The sequence below is a fragment of the Hylaeus volcanicus genome, chromosome 4 (assembly GCF_026283585.1).
Source record: "Hylaeus volcanicus isolate JK05 chromosome 4, UHH_iyHylVolc1.0_haploid, whole genome shotgun sequence".
NCBI lineage: Eukaryota > Metazoa > Arthropoda > Insecta > Hymenoptera > Colletidae > Hylaeus > Hylaeus volcanicus.
In genome coordinates, this window is record NC_071979.1 from 20650186 (window position 1) to 20667927 (window position 17742).

At 39.9% G+C, this 17742-nt stretch overlaps 1 protein-coding gene across 1 annotated transcript in view; it reads left to right on the top strand.

The window, feature by feature from the left end:
* The first annotated feature begins 374 nt into the window (after nucleotides 1-374).
* LOC128874837 (protein unc-80 homolog) overlaps nucleotides 375-17742 on the top strand; it is a 25978-nt gene continuing 8610 nt past the window's right edge. The window contains exons 1-40 of the mRNA XM_054119938.1: nucleotides 375-896; nucleotides 975-1077; nucleotides 1674-1722; nucleotides 2402-2428; nucleotides 3185-3205; nucleotides 3824-3969; nucleotides 4055-4202; nucleotides 4529-4760; nucleotides 4868-4956; nucleotides 5060-5143; nucleotides 5209-5259; nucleotides 5357-5493; nucleotides 5567-5824; nucleotides 5896-6071; nucleotides 6148-6308; nucleotides 6383-6525; nucleotides 7913-7942; nucleotides 8910-9039; nucleotides 9210-9401; nucleotides 9475-9616; nucleotides 9725-10099; nucleotides 10353-10803; nucleotides 10880-11003; nucleotides 11112-11289; nucleotides 11400-11544; nucleotides 11632-11741; nucleotides 11801-11991; nucleotides 12106-12321; nucleotides 12390-12525; nucleotides 12619-12888; nucleotides 13146-13400; nucleotides 13572-14061; nucleotides 14215-14839; nucleotides 14924-15104; nucleotides 15264-15442; nucleotides 15510-15758; nucleotides 15827-16100; nucleotides 16258-16565; nucleotides 16785-17210; nucleotides 17361-17579. Of these exons, the coding sequence (XP_053975913.1) occupies nucleotides 992-1077; nucleotides 1674-1722; nucleotides 2402-2428; nucleotides 3185-3205; nucleotides 3824-3969; nucleotides 4055-4202; nucleotides 4529-4760; nucleotides 4868-4956; nucleotides 5060-5143; nucleotides 5209-5259; nucleotides 5357-5493; nucleotides 5567-5824; nucleotides 5896-6071; nucleotides 6148-6308; nucleotides 6383-6525; nucleotides 7913-7942; nucleotides 8910-9039; nucleotides 9210-9401; nucleotides 9475-9616; nucleotides 9725-10099; nucleotides 10353-10803; nucleotides 10880-11003; nucleotides 11112-11289; nucleotides 11400-11544; nucleotides 11632-11741; nucleotides 11801-11991; nucleotides 12106-12321; nucleotides 12390-12525; nucleotides 12619-12888; nucleotides 13146-13400; nucleotides 13572-14061; nucleotides 14215-14839; nucleotides 14924-15104; nucleotides 15264-15442; nucleotides 15510-15758; nucleotides 15827-16100; nucleotides 16258-16565; nucleotides 16785-17210; nucleotides 17361-17579 (7704 nt within the window). The 5' untranslated portion in view covers nucleotides 375-896; nucleotides 975-991. The remainder of the gene's footprint in view (nucleotides 897-974; nucleotides 1078-1673; nucleotides 1723-2401; nucleotides 2429-3184; nucleotides 3206-3823; nucleotides 3970-4054; nucleotides 4203-4528; nucleotides 4761-4867; nucleotides 4957-5059; nucleotides 5144-5208; nucleotides 5260-5356; nucleotides 5494-5566; nucleotides 5825-5895; nucleotides 6072-6147; nucleotides 6309-6382; nucleotides 6526-7912; nucleotides 7943-8909; nucleotides 9040-9209; nucleotides 9402-9474; nucleotides 9617-9724; nucleotides 10100-10352; nucleotides 10804-10879; nucleotides 11004-11111; nucleotides 11290-11399; nucleotides 11545-11631; nucleotides 11742-11800; nucleotides 11992-12105; nucleotides 12322-12389; nucleotides 12526-12618; nucleotides 12889-13145; nucleotides 13401-13571; nucleotides 14062-14214; nucleotides 14840-14923; nucleotides 15105-15263; nucleotides 15443-15509; nucleotides 15759-15826; nucleotides 16101-16257; nucleotides 16566-16784; nucleotides 17211-17360; nucleotides 17580-17742) is intronic.

A 17742-nucleotide genomic window follows, 5' to 3' on the forward strand; every position in this document is an offset into this window, starting at 1 on the left:
GGAGGTAACTACAAGCTTCCATTTACAAAGGCCTTCGACCCATGGATGCTTGAATTATCCACCCCCGGCTGCATTTTATTTCCCCCACCAATGATCGCGTGAATTACCAGAAGCATTGTTTCGCACAATGGCCTGTAACATCGGTTCATCGTGTTTGGGTGCATTTCGCGGAATCAGGGTGGGCTCGTCGGCAAAGTGGGTTGGTAGGGACGTGCCGTTGGAAGGGTGGGTCTCTCCTGGCAAGGTGGGGGTGGTCCAGCGAGCAGATTCCTGGGGCTGATCGATGGAACGACCGGCGCATTGGATTTTCTGAGAGTAGCGCGCGCATTCCCATCCTTTCCAACAGCGTTACGTCCGCCGTGTCTTTCAGTTACTCACGATCCTACAGCGGTGGTGCATCCACCATTCCGGCGTGTTCATCCCCAACGAGAACGATGCAACTGTGTCACTAGGCCGAGTGGCACGTGATCCTGTCCTTGCACGGTGCTGCTTCTCGTTGCATCCGTGGCGACGCTGCAGATCCTATCGAAATATGCGTGCCTCGAATTTCCCAAGGAACCCCGACAGTGCGTGAACAACTTCGTTCGAGGGGAATCAGTATCGTTGACAGCAAACCCTTAGCATTGTATCTAAATAATCGAGCTGGCCGAGCGGGGATATGGGTGTTTTGGTACGGAGCGAACGTTCCATTTCCGATCGAATCGAAGACATCCTGTTACAACATTGAGGGGAAATTGATTTATCGGGTGTCAGGGTCAGGCCGTCGATGTGTGCCCATCGCAACGCGGAAAAACCGGCTGATGTCGCTGGGACCTGAAGGGAAGTACATTTTTCACTGGCAGGTGAAACACGTGGCGACGTTCTAAACAATAAATCGTTTTTCCGTCGATCGTATGGTAGGACTCTCCCGTTTATTTCTCATTCCTATAATTCGAGCTTTGAGCGGATGGTGTGAGCGTTGAAAATGGTTTTAGACGATTACGCTAAGAACATGGATAAACGACGGTCCGTTGACGGAAACCTCCAGGAGCATGCTTTGCCCATTCCGGTTCAGATGTTCCTTTGGCGACAATTGAGGTACAATATTCCTCGGAATGAGGCATCTGACTCTTTAGCTGTTAGTGAAATTGAATGATCTACAATTGAAGGCGATTCAAGGTCAACGATGATGATGCGTAAACGATTTTCAAGCAATATTCGTTTTGTTTTGAACTCGAGTTTTCGATGGTATCTTCCCATTTTTCGAATCTACTTCCAATAATTTCAAAACGGGTGGTTGTTTCTTATATTTCAAAATAATCTTGCTTGTGCAGCATTTCGGTTGCAGTCTCCACGTTTCAAAATCATTTCAACGTTTTCTTCGTTAATGCACTTCGTTCTGATTATTTCGACAATATTACAATCAAATACTATACTGATTGAAACTGACAAGGTGAAAGAAGCGTGTAAACAAAGCTGGCCTTGATTCGTAGATGATTAAAGTCATTTTAGAAGTATATTAGACCAGGAAAATTATTTAAATTAATAATCAGGTCAACTAAACTAAACGTAGAGGAAATATTTTAGACGATAATATCGTAAATTTCATCCTATTGATCTTTGCCCATGACATTTCACAATTTACTTAATCAATTCAGTCTGATTTTACATAATGGTGAAATTTGTGTTCGCAGACCATTCATTCGTGCGAAATTGGGAAGGCTACACGAGGCAACATGCACGGTAAAAATTGACACTTAGAGTTTCACGAATATTCCTTGAGTTGGGAGAAAAAGCAAAAGATGGACATGTGTATGTGTGTGTGTGTGAATGTGTACGGGATACGAAAGATTAGTGTCATAGTGTGAAAATCTGAGACACTGACGCTCATAAGTAATTTGATATTAACGCTTCCTCGTCCGATTTGGAAAATGCAAATTAAAATTAAGATACAACTTTCTGAAGCAATTATATTATTTTACTTTTTTTATATTCACTTATTTCAAGGTATTATTTTCCTCGCGATACAATGGTGACCCCGGTACCATGTTGTGTCAGTAACTTGATCGAAAACCTACCAAATTATAGGCATACTTCCTGCTCCATTAAGAAATGGGCGGATCATGTATCCTCCTGTCCGGTCTCTGCTTTCGTGGTTGTCCGTGACAAGTTTGTTGTTCTTTTTATTAGAAATCTTATTAGAAGTCACTCATGGAATCTAAAGATATAGTTTAAAGATCGAAACATGGCGAATACATTCAAAAGTGAAATGTGAAATATAGAATTCGATTTCTTGGGATTTCATGTATTGCAAAGATCCTTATCAACCATATCCTATCAGTCCTTCGTTTTCCAATACCTACCCGACCTGCACTAACAAAGTGACCTCCTGTACGCTGCTGCCTCCACGTGTCACCTGCAGTTCTGTCAACACGCCCCAGGCCATCATGTAAGTTCGCTAAGCCTGATGTCTGCTTGCCCTGGTGCTTGCAACCCTACTTGCACAATTGTACATTCACTTCCTGATTATTCTAATAAAAATTCTAGAAACAGCTTGCCATTTACAGAAAATATTACCTATTACTGTTTTGCATGTTATCGATACCAAATATGAAGAACAAGGCAGTCAAATTGCTCCGTAATAGTGAAACTTTGCAATATTAATTGTGATAATTCCTCAGAATAAAATTTTAAAGAAGATTTTATTTTGAACCACTTTGACTGTCTAAACCAGTGAATCTATGTAGAAAACTATGAAACCCTTTTAGCATCTGCTCTTCCGTTCTATATCTGTCTGCAAGTTTTATAATAATCTATCTTTGAGCTCTGATGTAGCATATTCGTTACAAATAATTCTTACATCGTTTAATTATAATTGTTTTTAGTAACAAGTAATATTCATGGTTCTTTCATCTAGTTTTGTACAGGAGTTTTGTACCTCGTGAAGTATTCCTTTTCATGAGCTACATTGAGTAGGTAATCCTGTATATAGTAACCATAAGCAATTTTGATATTCTAGAAAATTGTAAAACAATTTCAGCATTAACTGACTATGACTATGACTATAGCTTTGCATCGTAGTATTGTCGCAAGTACTTCTTTTACTCCTTTTTCTAACTTTCTTACTACTTCGAAATATTCCTTCTACTATTCTTTACACTACTAAATATTAATTTCAATTTACTGTATTCCAATGCATACGCAGGAGACGAAGGAAGCTTGCATGGTTAGTATTCGAGCAATACAAGTATATCATTCTACAGGGGCTAGACACCATGATTGTTTCAGCGTACGGCGAGTGCGGTAACTAATGGCACCAGCAACAATTCAGTATAAATGTATCGGGAGGAATAATTGGTTATAATCTAATTAAACCTATTGATCTAATTAGCTGGTTGATCTTATGTCAGTTTCTCGAGTAATCAATTGAACGACCTATTGAAAGATGTCCTACTTGATATCGTACGTCACATGTACGATAATTTGTGCATAACTGACCATCTCCACAATTTAGCTGAGTGAATGGACAGTTCTTTAACGAATCAATATAGAATATTCATTTTAACAAATTGTTCAGAAGCGTACATGTATATTTATACGATACATATAAATTGTTGTCGTTATTTTAAATAGTTGAAAAATATTTTTTAACGCTCAAATGTAATGCAATAAATAAAATAACGGTATAGTAAATGATATTTTAACCTAAAATTTATAGTATAAGAAATAAAATTTTCCTTTAGAGATTTCATGCTTTAATCGTTATCATATTAACTCGAGGCTGAAACAATTAACTCTAACAAAAGACGAACAGTTTAAGTAACCTTGGCACTTTTGCTCGCAGTCGCTCGAGAAGGTGTTGGTTCAGAATCTTCACAACGATTTGACACCCTCTTTGAGCGTAATACTGGGCAATGTGCCACGATGGCATTTGATCCAAACCGCTCTTCCCTACGTTCTCCATGCCGCGGCCAATCTTCTGCACAATAGGTGAGTTGTCCGCTTTTGTACCTCTTTTCTATGAAATTTGTCTATTTTCTCTTTCGCGCGAGAATCGCTTCCCTTAATCTTTAAGGAAGGATTTTCAAACACTCGGAGCTATGGAAACGACGCTACTTTACATTCTTCATTGGATACTACTCGATTCCGCCGAAGAATGCTCCGAATCTGAAACCGACCCTGGAAATCCTTTTTATTATTTATTTTCTGTGCCCACTATGAGCGTAAGTAGTTTCTGTTTCTTTCGCTGATACTTGAGCCGTTCACTGGACAAATCGATTAACTCCACTTTTTGAAAAATCTTAAGTTTAAGTGTCAAAGCATTTGGTTTAGTCATAACTTGTTATATTTATAACAGCTTTCCTGAATAATAAAGATTAACACCATTTAAACGACAAAATTTTATTGGCCATTGAATAATAAATAATTAATTTCAGAGGTCATTTTGATTGAATTTCTCAACTTTTTGTTTCATGGGGTTAATCGATTTGTGTTCTGAACGGTTTATTTAGCGATTATAAATAGCTAATAATGTATTAATTTTTGACAGCTATTCGTCTACCTGTTCGCGCCATTGTGCAACCACTTGAAAGACATCGACTTCAAAACCAATTTACGTTTGGAGAACGGCTTGAAAATATGGTCGGCTATGTGTGAATGTCGTCATCCAGATACGCCTTGTTTCACCACTCATTGTCGGATCAAGCCTCAAGCTCTGTGGAATCGATCCTTCAAGACTTCCAAACAGCAACAAATGTCTGACGATGTTTTTGTAGGAGAAAGTAAGTTTTCATCTAAACTTTCTTTCTTTTCTTGTAACACGATAATGTTAAATATTTTTTACTTCAAACTTTGCCCGTAGTAAACAAATTTATTATACAATTTTCAGATGTCGAAAGTCCACCCAGTCAATCAGCCAGTGCTTTTTCAGACCAGAGCGCTGACAAACCTTTCTCCACGAAACAGCTGGATGACGATGTAGGTACATAATACTTGCATGATAATTGCATAAATGATTTCTTGTCTGGTGGAATGACCAACAATGGTTAACAACTGTGGGCATGATTAATCTTCTTCCCAGAATTCTTGGGTATCGTCGCCAAAGGACACAGTATTCCCTGAAACCATCCCCGAAGAAAGTTCCGGCGCTGAAGACGAGCATGTTGTGAGTATTTCCAAATTAAAACAGCTTCTAATGAATTTCAAGCACTAATTGAATATTTCTACTAGGTTATCTTCAGGTTACCGTCCCTCAGCGAATCAGAAAAGGCGCTCGATGGGGTAAACAATATTCCTAAGATTTATACGGTTATGGTTAGAGATTGGGACTTCGCGAACATAACGTTCGTTTAAACGTATAATTAAATTATCTTTGTAGGGCGAAGCTAGCATCTTTCACGTAGCCATGGGTCGAACAAATGATTTCTCAAAATCTACCCTGACGATAGAAAAGGTCACAGCGATTTCAGGGCTTGACACTTGTAGACAGTACCAAGAGAAGTCTCAAAGCACAGGGTCAGTTGAGTACTCCTACGTACTATCCTGATTATAAAGATTTTAATACAACTCAGTGTCATTCGTTTGATAGAGCTGCGGAGAAGGAAAAAGCGGATAAAAGCCAGAAAACGGAAAAGGAAGCGCAGGATTCGACGAAAACGAAAACTTCGTTGACGCAACAATTATCTCCAGGTGATTCTGGTCCTACAGGACTGTTGAGTAGCCATGCTGGTATCGAAGCAGACGTCCGAGCTGCCACCTTTCTGGACGTGGCTGTTCTTAGGTGCCTTTTCGTTCTTCAGTGGCAGGAGGAAGGCATTCACTGGGCTCTACAATTTTTATATCACCGGTGATTATTTCTTTGGTCTAGGTACAAAAATTACAACAATATTATTAATTTTCATTATAAATTATTCACAGATTACGCACGATCAACGAAGAAACATCAGTGCAGCAGATGCCACGTCGTCGCAGCAACTCGTTGCCCATACCAAAGATCGAAGTATCGATTTATCAAAGTCCTGAAAGTAAGAAGAAGGACGTGGCAAAGGATTTTATGGAAGTGCCGGATATTCGAGACGTTTCTGTGATAAGTGGTAGTTGTATATATTTTTTTTTCTTTGAAATTTCTAAGTTAGTACTTCTTCTCCATTTTGCATATTACCTTTGTAGGTAACGAAAGCGAAACAAACCATACAAGACGAGGCAGTGAGAAGAAGAAGAGAATGAAAATGGCTGATCTCAAGGCATTTGTCGAGACGAAATTATTATCGAAGTCGGAAAAGGCACTCGAGAAAATTGGTCAAGATGATCCGAAAATGCTGTTCGAACAGGTAAATCATTAGATGTCTGCTTGTGTCAAAAAGATATTTTTTAATACGCGATTGAGAATAATTTATGTTCTCAGGACAGCCATAGAAGCCTCGACACTGGAGACGATCACTTATCGAGACGAACTTCGACCACATCGAAAATCTTTGAAGCGAAGGATGTCGATCGCATGAAACACCCTACGAATTTGATCAAAGGAAAGAGCATGCCAAGTTTAAGGTACGCACCGTAGTTTTTAGATAGAGCGAAACATATATCGAGATATTTTCTTACTTTATAGAACTTTTCTCTCTTCGATATTATTTTTTTTTTTTTCATTCATCGTAATTACATACACGCGTTTTCTCACATAGCTTGGTTATACTTCATTCATTACGATAGTTATACAGTGAATTCTTTCTAAGTGTCGCGTGGTTATCTCCACCATTTCGGGAAAGTACCGACATGAAGTCAGTCTCAACGAAGGTCAAAGATTTTTGACCTTCTTAATGAACTTTTGAGTTGCGTCTCAGAGCCTCATTAATTAAATGGCAATCAAAGTTCACTTACCTTCTCTTCTAAGTGGCATGGCCAGACCAGAACTAGCGCGACTTTAACCGGATTCACTGTATTCTATTTTTTCATTTACGATTGTTAACGTCACTTCAGCTTGTTATGTGTACGATGTTTATGACATTTTAACAACCAGAATAGTGTTGAGAATTCGTGTGTACTTACGCGCGCATAGATCTTTGGTAGCATAGTAAATGGTTTAAGGAATAAAGTTGAAATAATTCCTCTTACAGAAGGACGTAGTTATGCTTAAGCTGAATGTGATAACGAACAAACGTTTCGTTAGACCGATAACATTTCTTTTTAAACGTAGTTTATAATCAGTGTTGGGTAGCGACATCCATATATCTTTCTATAAAAATGGCATTTGTTGTGAAGTATTGACGAGAGTTAGATCAATATTTGACTATCTTCATTGAGATGATAGTTAAGAATATTAAATATAAACTTTTTACGAACAGATGAATGCCACTTTTATTATTGTAATATTTGTTTCATGGTATATTTCTAAAAAAAAGTAACATCTGCTTTTTTTTAATTATTTTCTAAAATTAATCATATCAGCACGACGGCCAAAATTGCGTAATCTAATGAAATTGAATTAGCAGTACATCGAATTTATCATTCTTATTCAATTCTCCTTATACCTTCTGTTTTAAAAATTATATTATCAAATATCTTTTTCTGTAATTTCTAGTAACTGAGCTTCTTTTAGAAAATTGTAAGTGCATTTTTAAAAATTTATATTACTGTTTCAAACCTTGTAGATATTTGAGAAATATTCGTCTACTTTCACCCAACACTGACGGTCACTTTGAACTTTAACCGAAACCGACCAAGCGACCGAATTGACTTCCTTGAATTAACGAAAAAAACGTTTACAGAATTTTGATCTTTTTCTCTGTAAAGAATTTGCTTACTTTCGTTAGCAACATAACTTTTGGAACATTGCATAATTTGATAAGCCCTTCGTTAAAATTTATGCGTAATGTGTTTCTCTATGTGTGTCTTTTCTATCTCTCGTTCGCCTTTTCACACCTGAACTCGTGCTCAGCTGCTTGATTAACGAGCTGACCGCGGGAGGGTAAGTCATCAACGTCACTCGGAGGAAGTTCCGTACTGCAGCTCGGTTTACACGCTTCTTTTACGAGCTTCCTGCTTCCGGTAGGGCGCACAATTATCCTTAAAACACACAACCACGCCCTAGTCGCCACGACACGTTGGCAAGAAACAACGTAAAACACGTCACTCTTTGTGCTTTTCCTCTCACTATATCAGGGAATTGACCACCAATCACCTCTGTTGCAACGTACTTCTTGTGCTTCGTGAGGGTAATTTTCCGCAAAGGTAAAAATTTCTGACACGAGAGTCCTTCACGAAGAACGAAGTTTGTAATATCACGAGTTAATATTCTCTCGGAAATATGCACAGTACACGAAGTAATACAGTAAAATACTGTTATGCATACCATAGGGCATTATCAGTGAAACACGTGACTCCTAAGTCATATTTGATGATCAATTTCTAAGTAATTATGAAAAGTCAAGATACCCCAGTAGTAAACTGACCATAGAGTTTTTCTTATCAGTATTATCACTAAGTAACAGAGATAATTAAGTATTTCCACTCACATGGCCCATTCTGCATAATACTCCTCGATTAGTATAGCTATACTTTGTTCCAATAGCCATACATTCACGCACACACAGTAAAGAAATAAATTTCTTAAAAGACCTTCCACTTGTTCCTAGAAAGACCGTCGTACCTAAATCTGATACTTGTAATATATCGAAGTGTAAAGTGATCCTCGGAATATCGTTTACGTTTATCGAGAGAATTCCCATTCTCTAGGTTTGGAACACTGTACGTAGTGAGACACAATGAGGGACGCATCGAGCATGTTACGTGGAATGCCAAACGCACCAAAGTAGATAAGGAACATTAGTGATCAGACAGTAGTGCTTAGCTAGGATTTACATTGAAAAATGGCATGGGAGAGTCCACGCGACACTTTGAATCGCGCCGAGCTATTGACCGATTCTAACTCGCAGGTACGTCGGCGATACTCGTATCGAGAGGAAGCAAAGTCGATTCTATAGCCAATCGTACACTGCCCCCAACCCTATCATCACCGTCACGGAGCACACGCCTTCGCCATCCCCTGATTACATGAAGCGACAGGTAGGAAAACAACTCTAATAAGGGCTGCAGACATAACAACATTGTTTTCGAAAAACCTGACCCATTGAATACGATGTGCTAATAACAATGTACACATATTAGCACCTCGGATATCTTCGATACTAGAAGTTTCACGTATAATTTTTTTTTTTTTTTAATTTTTCTTCCAGGCTTCGATCGACAGTCAATTAGACGTTATTAGTATGCGCGGTAATCGTTTAGATTCTGAAAGAAAACCAAGTCTCACACGGTCGCAAACAGACTCCAACATCACGTATGCTAGCGACGAAGTACCGGAAGCTCCTGGGTCGTCTTGCTACATCACCAAAGAAGGTGACATCGACTTGCAAGTAGTTTTAAAGGTGAGCTTACACTCCCTCGAGTAACATTTAATTTTTTAATTGGGTCATTTTCGTTATTTTGAATTATCACCAGGCCGTCCATTCAGTTGCGTTGCGAGATACCAACTGCTGTACCTTACGGGTGTGCGAAAATATTTTGAATTTGGTGGAACTCCTGATGGATATGGGAGTGATGAAGCAGTGTCTTCGTGATGAAATGACGGGTAGTTTAACAGGTAAATAATGTAAAGTGCAGAGTAATCCCAAGTTACATAGAGGATATAAGTACTTTTGAGACTGACTGCAAGTCATTATTGTATTGAATTTTTATTTAACTCTTACAGAGTCAGCGACAGGTGTAGAGAAGACAGACACTGGAAAGAAAAAAGAAGCCCCCGACGACGAGCACGACTATCGTCAGAATCCATTGGAAAAGACTAAATCTTCGTCGCATAATCTCCTACTGAATTGCGTGATCAGAGTGCTGAGACACCTAGGCTGCCCTCACAGCTGTTCAGAAGGGATACGCGGGCCCCAGGCCGATTTTTGTCGTTCCCAATCGCAAACGATCCTCGGCAAGTTGCATCGCGCCAGCTCGAAGCAGTTCTCGCGATTCCTGAGATCAATGGTGCGGGACCAACCAATACCAGAGATTCTGGATTTCTTTCACGCATACATTGGATTCTGCTTGGATCCAAGTTCGTTGTTATCTCCACTTAGTGAGTAAATCGAGGGAAACGAAAAAGACTACGTGTGTATTTGTTCGCTTCAAAGCTACTCAATTCTGTTAACATGCTACCTTTGGTCAGCGGCTGATTATGAATGTGAATTGCGCTTTCTAAAAAAAAAAAAAACCAGCAGTTGCCGATTGCATCCAAACGTTGAGTAACATTTACATCGCAGATGCTTCGTTGCCCTTGAATTCCAGTCACTATATTGTTCGACAACTTTTGTTTGGTTGTTTCGCGACAGATCAGAAACGGGGATCGAGCAAATCGCCGGAAATCGGATCACAGGGAGGCTACCCGGCGAACTACGGTAGCAACTTGATGGGCAGCACCATGGTATCTGGAGGGACACTTGGCAGCTCGAATGTAACCGGTGCTGCTGGGAACATGACCACGAACGCTTCCGCGACTGCAGCCTCTATGTATGGCCTGGGTAGCCATAGTTCGCGTGGTATAGAGGGACAGATATTCAACTGTGTCTTCAAGGCACTCGTGACGCGTTTCGTCAAGTCCCTCAAAGAGATAAAACCTCAAGAAAACACAAGCTTGTACTGCGACCTCCAGCAGTTCATGGCTTACGTTAAGGAAGTCCACGGGGGTGTCTTCCGTCGCGTAATTTTGAGCGGAATCTTGGACTCTGCCGATCGACCTAACAAAAGGTGTAACAGTAACATTCAGACGACGCGCGTTATCAGGTAAAGAAATTCATAAATTATTATTTACTGCAAGTAGGAGAAGGTAGTTTCTCAGGTAAAATTTTAATGTTTTCAGGCATATACACCAATCAGATTTGGAGGAACACGCGGATATCGGAGGCGATACTTGTTACACTGTGGATGACAGAGGAACGCGGAAATTCCTTTTCAAGAAAAGGAGCACATCTTCCACTTGCGCTGTACGTATTATTAAAAATACTGTAAGAGTCTCTACGAAAAATAAGACACGGAGATTCGAACCCACGACTGTCGGATCCACGGTCGACCGCTTTCTTGTATGTTTCCAGAGTCTTCTTGAAACAGAACTAAGCGAAGAAAATGCAAAAATTAGCCAAAGTCCGTTAGGGAACATACGGAAGAAACATCACATACTCACGCCAAGGCAGAGTGAACGCAATTTGGGAATAGAGTCCTTGGGTTCTGGGAAAATTCGAAAGTCTACTCGATTTCAAATTGGTGGCATAGGTATGTTTACTGGCAACTAATAATTACGTTAACAATGGCTACGAAATGGAAGAGTAGGTATGTAAAATAGAAATGTGAATGTTTGGCTATATTTTCTAAACTAATTTCAGTTAATTGGTTTCGAAAGGAGTATGGAAGAACCGATTCTACCGACAGTCATGAGAGCAGCGAATCACCGACGGACGGTAGTTTCGTTAGGCAATCCAGTTTTCATTATGGTTATTATTGTCGTAGCGCATCAAGGTCAGGACGTGGGTAAGTTTCATCGTTGTTTTAAGGTACTTTTTATTCAAAATTATGAATTTCATTCGCAGTAATAATCATAAATATTTATTATACAAGGGTCGGTATAACCCTGCAGAAGGCAAAGCGTCGAATGGAAGATCAACTAATTAAAATTGGCTTTGGAAAGAGTAAGAAAAAGGAAAGCCTAGAGGAGGTGGCTGGAAGTTGTAAGTGAATAATAAATTATACAAGTCGTTTCATAATATCTTAATCTGCTTCATATTAGATTTCAGCAGACGAAATTCCATGGAATTCGGCGAAGCTTCGAGGGAATCTGAATTCGTGGTCTTAAAAGAAAGGAGACTGGTGCCTCGTAACGCTGTCCACGATGGAATGCTGAGATTCTCATTCTTACTGGAGACTTGCCAACCGGGTTCGGTACCCGATCACTATCTAATGGCTGCAATCCTAGACCTTGTAAAAATTGTTTATTTCTATACAATGTTCAATCGATGCCATAAGCTCCTATTACAGATGTCATTAATTTTCTAAGAATTTATAATATTGCTGTATACGTTTCCTCCTATCTAGCCCTATGCACCAGTGGTCGCACGAGCGTGTTTGCTGTTAGAGTGTGCCCATTTCGTTCACATGTGTAACAAAGGACAGTGGCCGGCCTGCATGAAAACGAATTTTCCAATATTTCGTCCGTCGGTGCCTATCAACAGTCGAAATACAACGACTGTGCTTAGCAGAATTCACGTGATGCAACGCACGGCTGGAAAGTTGTTTTATCAATGGGCAGAGGTTATTATTTAAAATTTTATATATATTTTATCTTAAAATTAACTTTACCAACAATTTATATTCAACAGGCCATTGGCGCACGATTAGAAGAATTATTGCACGAAGACAAGCAGAATGTTGATCAAATGATAGCAATGGTTTCTGACGAAAGCAAGCAAAGAGATTTAATCATTGAAGACGAAGAAGAAGATTTTCTGGATGAAGGTAAGCTACAACGTAACAATAAATAGAAAATTTTTGTCAGTGCTTGATTTTTTATTCATTTCATTAGAAGTTAAAAGAGCCATTGTATTCCAGCTAGCATAAACGGTTATGGTTCTCAGTGTCCCATTGCGTTGCGTCTCGCAGCCTGTATTCTCCTATTGGAGGTAACAGCGTTTTTAAGAGAGACTTATCAAACGTTGCCAAAATTTAATAAACTTTTAACGAAAGAACGCCCACCCCCTTGGGAAAGAATGTACAGTAGAGAAGCGAATCGACGATGGAGTATGGCACTCTCCTCGATGGGCCATTCTCAAACATCAGCTCAAAGTCTTCAATCGATTGTAGGTGATCGCGAGGTCGCACGTAAGTATAATTTTTTAAAGTAATAAAACATTTGAATCGTATTTGAGGCTTTCTGTACGAGTCAAATGAGAGTCAGAGATGTCTGACACGTAGGACTTATACTACTGCCAGCGCGCAGCGTCAGCTAACACAGAATCTACTTACATCGCTTGATACTGCTGTGGCTCTAAGATTTGACACGTATTCATATGTATTAATGAATAAATGTTATTTTATTTTAATGTACCTAATCGAAATACTTTGGATCGAATTTTCAGCGGAACGAAAAATTAGTTTTGTTCTTTACGAGCCTGACAACGAATCGGAAGGTAGTAGCAAATCAACTGTTACAATTCAAGGGGAGGAATCCCAAAACGCTGAAAAAGAGAAGGCCAAACGCATACAACCACCGCAAGGGCGGCCATTTCTTCTTCGCCGTGGTACCGCGGAAAATGCAACGGGTTCATTCAAGAAAAGAAGTTTAAAACTTCGACGTGGTACCAAAGAAGGCAAGGACACTGAATGCGAGGCTTGTAAGTATCAAAGGAAATACATTTTCGAAGAAAATGACACTCATAATATAATAGAATACTAACAGCTGATTTTAGTTTAAAAATTTAACAAGAGTTATTTCTACACCTTAGCTAAAAGTTATCGTTCTAAATATAATTGTATAATTTATATGATTAACGATTAACAATTAGATACAGTGAGACGAGCGGATTCCATTCAATCGAAGAGAAAAGTAAGCTCACTGTCAGACAGAAGTGACACTTCTGAGCCTGGTTACGGAGGTGAAATTAGCGGCGAAGAATCACCTGGAATATTAATAGACGATCAACCGCCGGAGAGTCCCAGCGACAGTAACGAAACAGACGAAACCAACAAAAATTTTCCTTGGATGAAGGTCTTGGTACAGTTCGCCAATTCGTTCAACATCTACTGCTCCCATCAGAACTTTTGTCATCCCTACTGCCACAGACGTCAAATGCGAGCCAGTAGCAGGTTAATGAAGTCCGTAAGAAAAATTTATGGAGAAAAGTTTGGGATTCTGAACGGCGCAGGAATGTTCGATTTCGACGCCGAGAAGAAAGAAGCGAATAAGAAGGACAAACGTGGCCGCAAAGTCTCTGAGCAAACCAGCACCCAAGTGTCTCCTGTGCGAAGGAAGGACAGCGTAGGAAAGAAATTCAAGTAATTTTTACATAAATTATTAAAAATGATTAAAAAGAAAAGATGTCCTAGATGTGCAAATTAGAACCAGGACCGTTTAAAAAAACTACTTAGAACCATGCCCGGTACAAATCACAGTCTTTCGAAAGTAAATTAGTGTATTCTTTTTCGCAGAATCGACAAAAATATAGACGGATCCCAGTCTGGCCGCCTAACGCAACGAGACTCCTCAAAGGACTTAGCTGATCAAGATTCGGAGAAGGGAAAGGAGTCCTCCAAAAAATCTGCTGGAGAGGAATCTGAGAAAGAGAGTCCGGCGATTTTGAAGTACATCAAGACTCAAGTGAAAGACATATTCCATGCGCCATTGGCCACTTTAGTAAAAGGAGCTGTAGTGATGACGGAGGAATTATTTATCGACGTTCTACCTGTCGCTTGGGAACTCTTGCTAGAATCGAATCAAGAAGTCGCAGCTTCGGCTGCCTCTCTCTTCATAGTTGCTGCAGTACGAGCTCCTAATCAAGCGAGCGAACTGATGCATCACGGTCTTCAACACAGCAGCACCAGCGTGCGAATAAATGCGATACTGAGGTTTCAAGTTCTGTGGAAACTGCGGTATCAAGTTTGGCCACGAATGGAAGAGAATGCTCACCTCACCTTCAAGGTTCCGCCACCTGGGATAGAGTTCACGTTACCCTCGCCAAAAATCGGTATCGAATCGTTGCCTGTCGTCGATCCACCTTGGATGCCTCAGGTGAAAACGAAGGTGGAAGAAGTGACTATCAATCAGGAGCATCATGTAAGTCCGAATGAAATCCTACATTGGTGAGTGTGTCGTAGATTGTTCGACGATTACGTAGAGTTTATTATGACTATTACTTAGAGGTCTCTGGTGACGGCAACGAAAACTCGTAAGAAGCAGCAAACTGAACTCATAAAAAAGGCTTTACAGGCGCAGGATGATAAGAAACGAGAAGAGAGGGAAAATTTTTTGATCACGACTATACCGATTACCGTACAGGCTGCGTACGAACCCAGCCCTGTTGGAGACGATCACGACGAAGGTAGACTTCGATGATTCGATGATTAGGAATGATAGCTTTTATAGTAGGGGTCTCTTTTTTTTCGAAATTGAGACAAGGCATAGTTTTTGGTCATTCTACAGAGCGTAACACGAGGAATACGTGCATATATTAAAATAGAAATGGTATCGTTTCATACAGGAAACGTTGGAGACGAAGATGGAGGTGAAACAATGCCAAGAAACACGTCTCATCACGGCCAATCCGCGCCTTCTTTGTTTCCTTCTTCATTATGTTCCGCCATCGTGCAAATTATTGACTTGCTCGACGATGCTGCTGTCTCCGATGATGGAAGCGCCGTTTACGAAGTAGCTTACCAAGTAAGAAATTAATTGAAGATTAAATTAACGAAAGGAAGCATTCAAGTAACGTTATCCTTTATATCAGGTGATTTGGAACTGTCTTGTGGAAGACAGTGCATTATTCCTTCGCTACGTTTTGGAACGGCTAACTAGAGAGAAGCAAGAGTTGATGTTTAAAATTTTAAGACACCTCATTCGTTTTGTGCCAAAGCTACCCCAACAGGCTGCGTTTGCCTTGTACAATTATATAATCGGGTACGTTATGTTCTATGTACGTTCTCCACACGAGGAAGGACAAAAACTAATTGGAACAGCGCTTTCTATCTTATGGATGGTAAGTGAATTTAAGGCGATTTAAGGTGACTCGTTGTGTGTTATTCGTGGCAATTTTCATTTCCATAGGTGGTGCACAGTGTGCACGGGATAATGTTCAAAGATTTGAAACAAATTTTAAGAAAGGAGCAGTGCGATGCTTCAATTTTGTTAACTGCAAACGTGCCATCCGCAAAAAGAATCGTAGTACACGGGCCACAAGACCCGGATGCAGGAGGAATTCCTTCTCAGTTTCCAGTACAGGAAGACACACAGTTTTGCCAGATACTTCGAGAATCATTGGACTTTTTTGGCATAGAAGAATCGAAACATCGAGAATACTTCCTCGTTGACTACAAAACACGTTTGTATTTAAACTCATATTTATTTCAGATTAAATTTTGCTCAAAGTTTTTTTTTTTCTACAAAATCATTGTATCGCAAATCCCTTGCACCGTCTTCCAAATATCTGGGAAGAATTAATAAAATTTCACCAACAACACTTTACTTTCACGTTCCAGATCAAATCCGCAATCCGTCGTCGTACGTTCGCGATTACTACTTCTTCAAAGGCAGGTCTCAGTTCTCTGAGATCGAATTAGTTCACATGAAACCGGAAGACGCGTTCAATGCACTGCAACGCCAGGAACTGGTTCACAAGTTCGTCGAAATTGGAAAGGTCCTGTTGACCTGGGCGATTTTAAAAAACGTCGACATGGTGGTGCAGAGGGTAGTCTTCCTCCACGAAGAACTAATGAAGCTACCGTCTTTTCCAAGAAGAGCGCTGGAAGCCGACTTGGATTTGTACAAAGGTGGTGAAATAGGCAGAGTAAGTAACAGTGGAATGAAAAATGAAAGATACGATGCATAGAGCAGTAATCTTATCGAGCAAAGTTAGTTCGAAGTAAATTAAAAACTAAAAGTAAATTAGAAGAAAGCAATGAAGGAATACGATCATGTTACTTCTGTACATGGAGTTGTCACTAGAAAAATGGGTATGGAAATATCTTTGTTTTCACTATATAATTATGCGTATTTGTCTATTTAGGAACTCCTTGGTCTGGACGTGATGCACAAATTTATGTGGGTAAAACTAATTGCGAGGATGTTCGAGGCGATGGCAGGCAACTTCGCTTATTCAGGGGACATCCACCTTTTCCTAAATGTTTTGAACGGCGCAATCATCATTCACAGTGAAGACTCCTGTATTTTACGTTACGTGGTCGCCACGTATATTAACGCAGCGCACAATTTCAAAAATATTTTCTCGACGAACGGCTACCTGCTAATTATGCCGACGCTATTGCAATTATACTCGACTCACCAAACGAATAAATTAGTGACAACTACAGTGGAATACGCCGTCAAACAATTCTACTTGATGAATCGGAAGCCATTTATCCTTCAGATGTTCGGAAGTGTGTCCACCATATTGGACACGGATGAGGCGAGTGTTCACGGAGAAGCGCACAAGGTATTATGTTAAATAATACATCGCTTCATTAATCATTGTAATCGAACATTACTTAAAACATTTATCATGCGGTTAAATATCAAGTGACGTGAAAAGTTTTAGCGTGTGTTTTCATAAATTTTAATAGAAATAATTGTACATTGTCTTCAGGTCCCTGCTACGTGTCTTTTCAATTTGTTGTTAAGTTTGGAGACTCCATCGCCGGACCCTTTACACATAGACGAATTGGTAAAAGAAGAAAAGCCATTGAAAGCTATCGACTTCTGTTACCACGATGAGAACGAAATGGTTAATGTATTAGATTGTATAGCATTGTGCGTAATGGTGATAGCTTACGCACCTGACTCTGTCAGGGGACAACAAATGTTGGTAAGGCAGCTTTGTATAATAAGATTTGAAAGTAATTGTAATTGACCCTCAAAATACGTTTAAGATATAAACATTTGTAGGAGTCTAACCGAAAAATAAGGCATAGGGATTCGAACCCACGATCCTCGGATCCACAGTCGACCGCCGCTTTACCTACGCGACC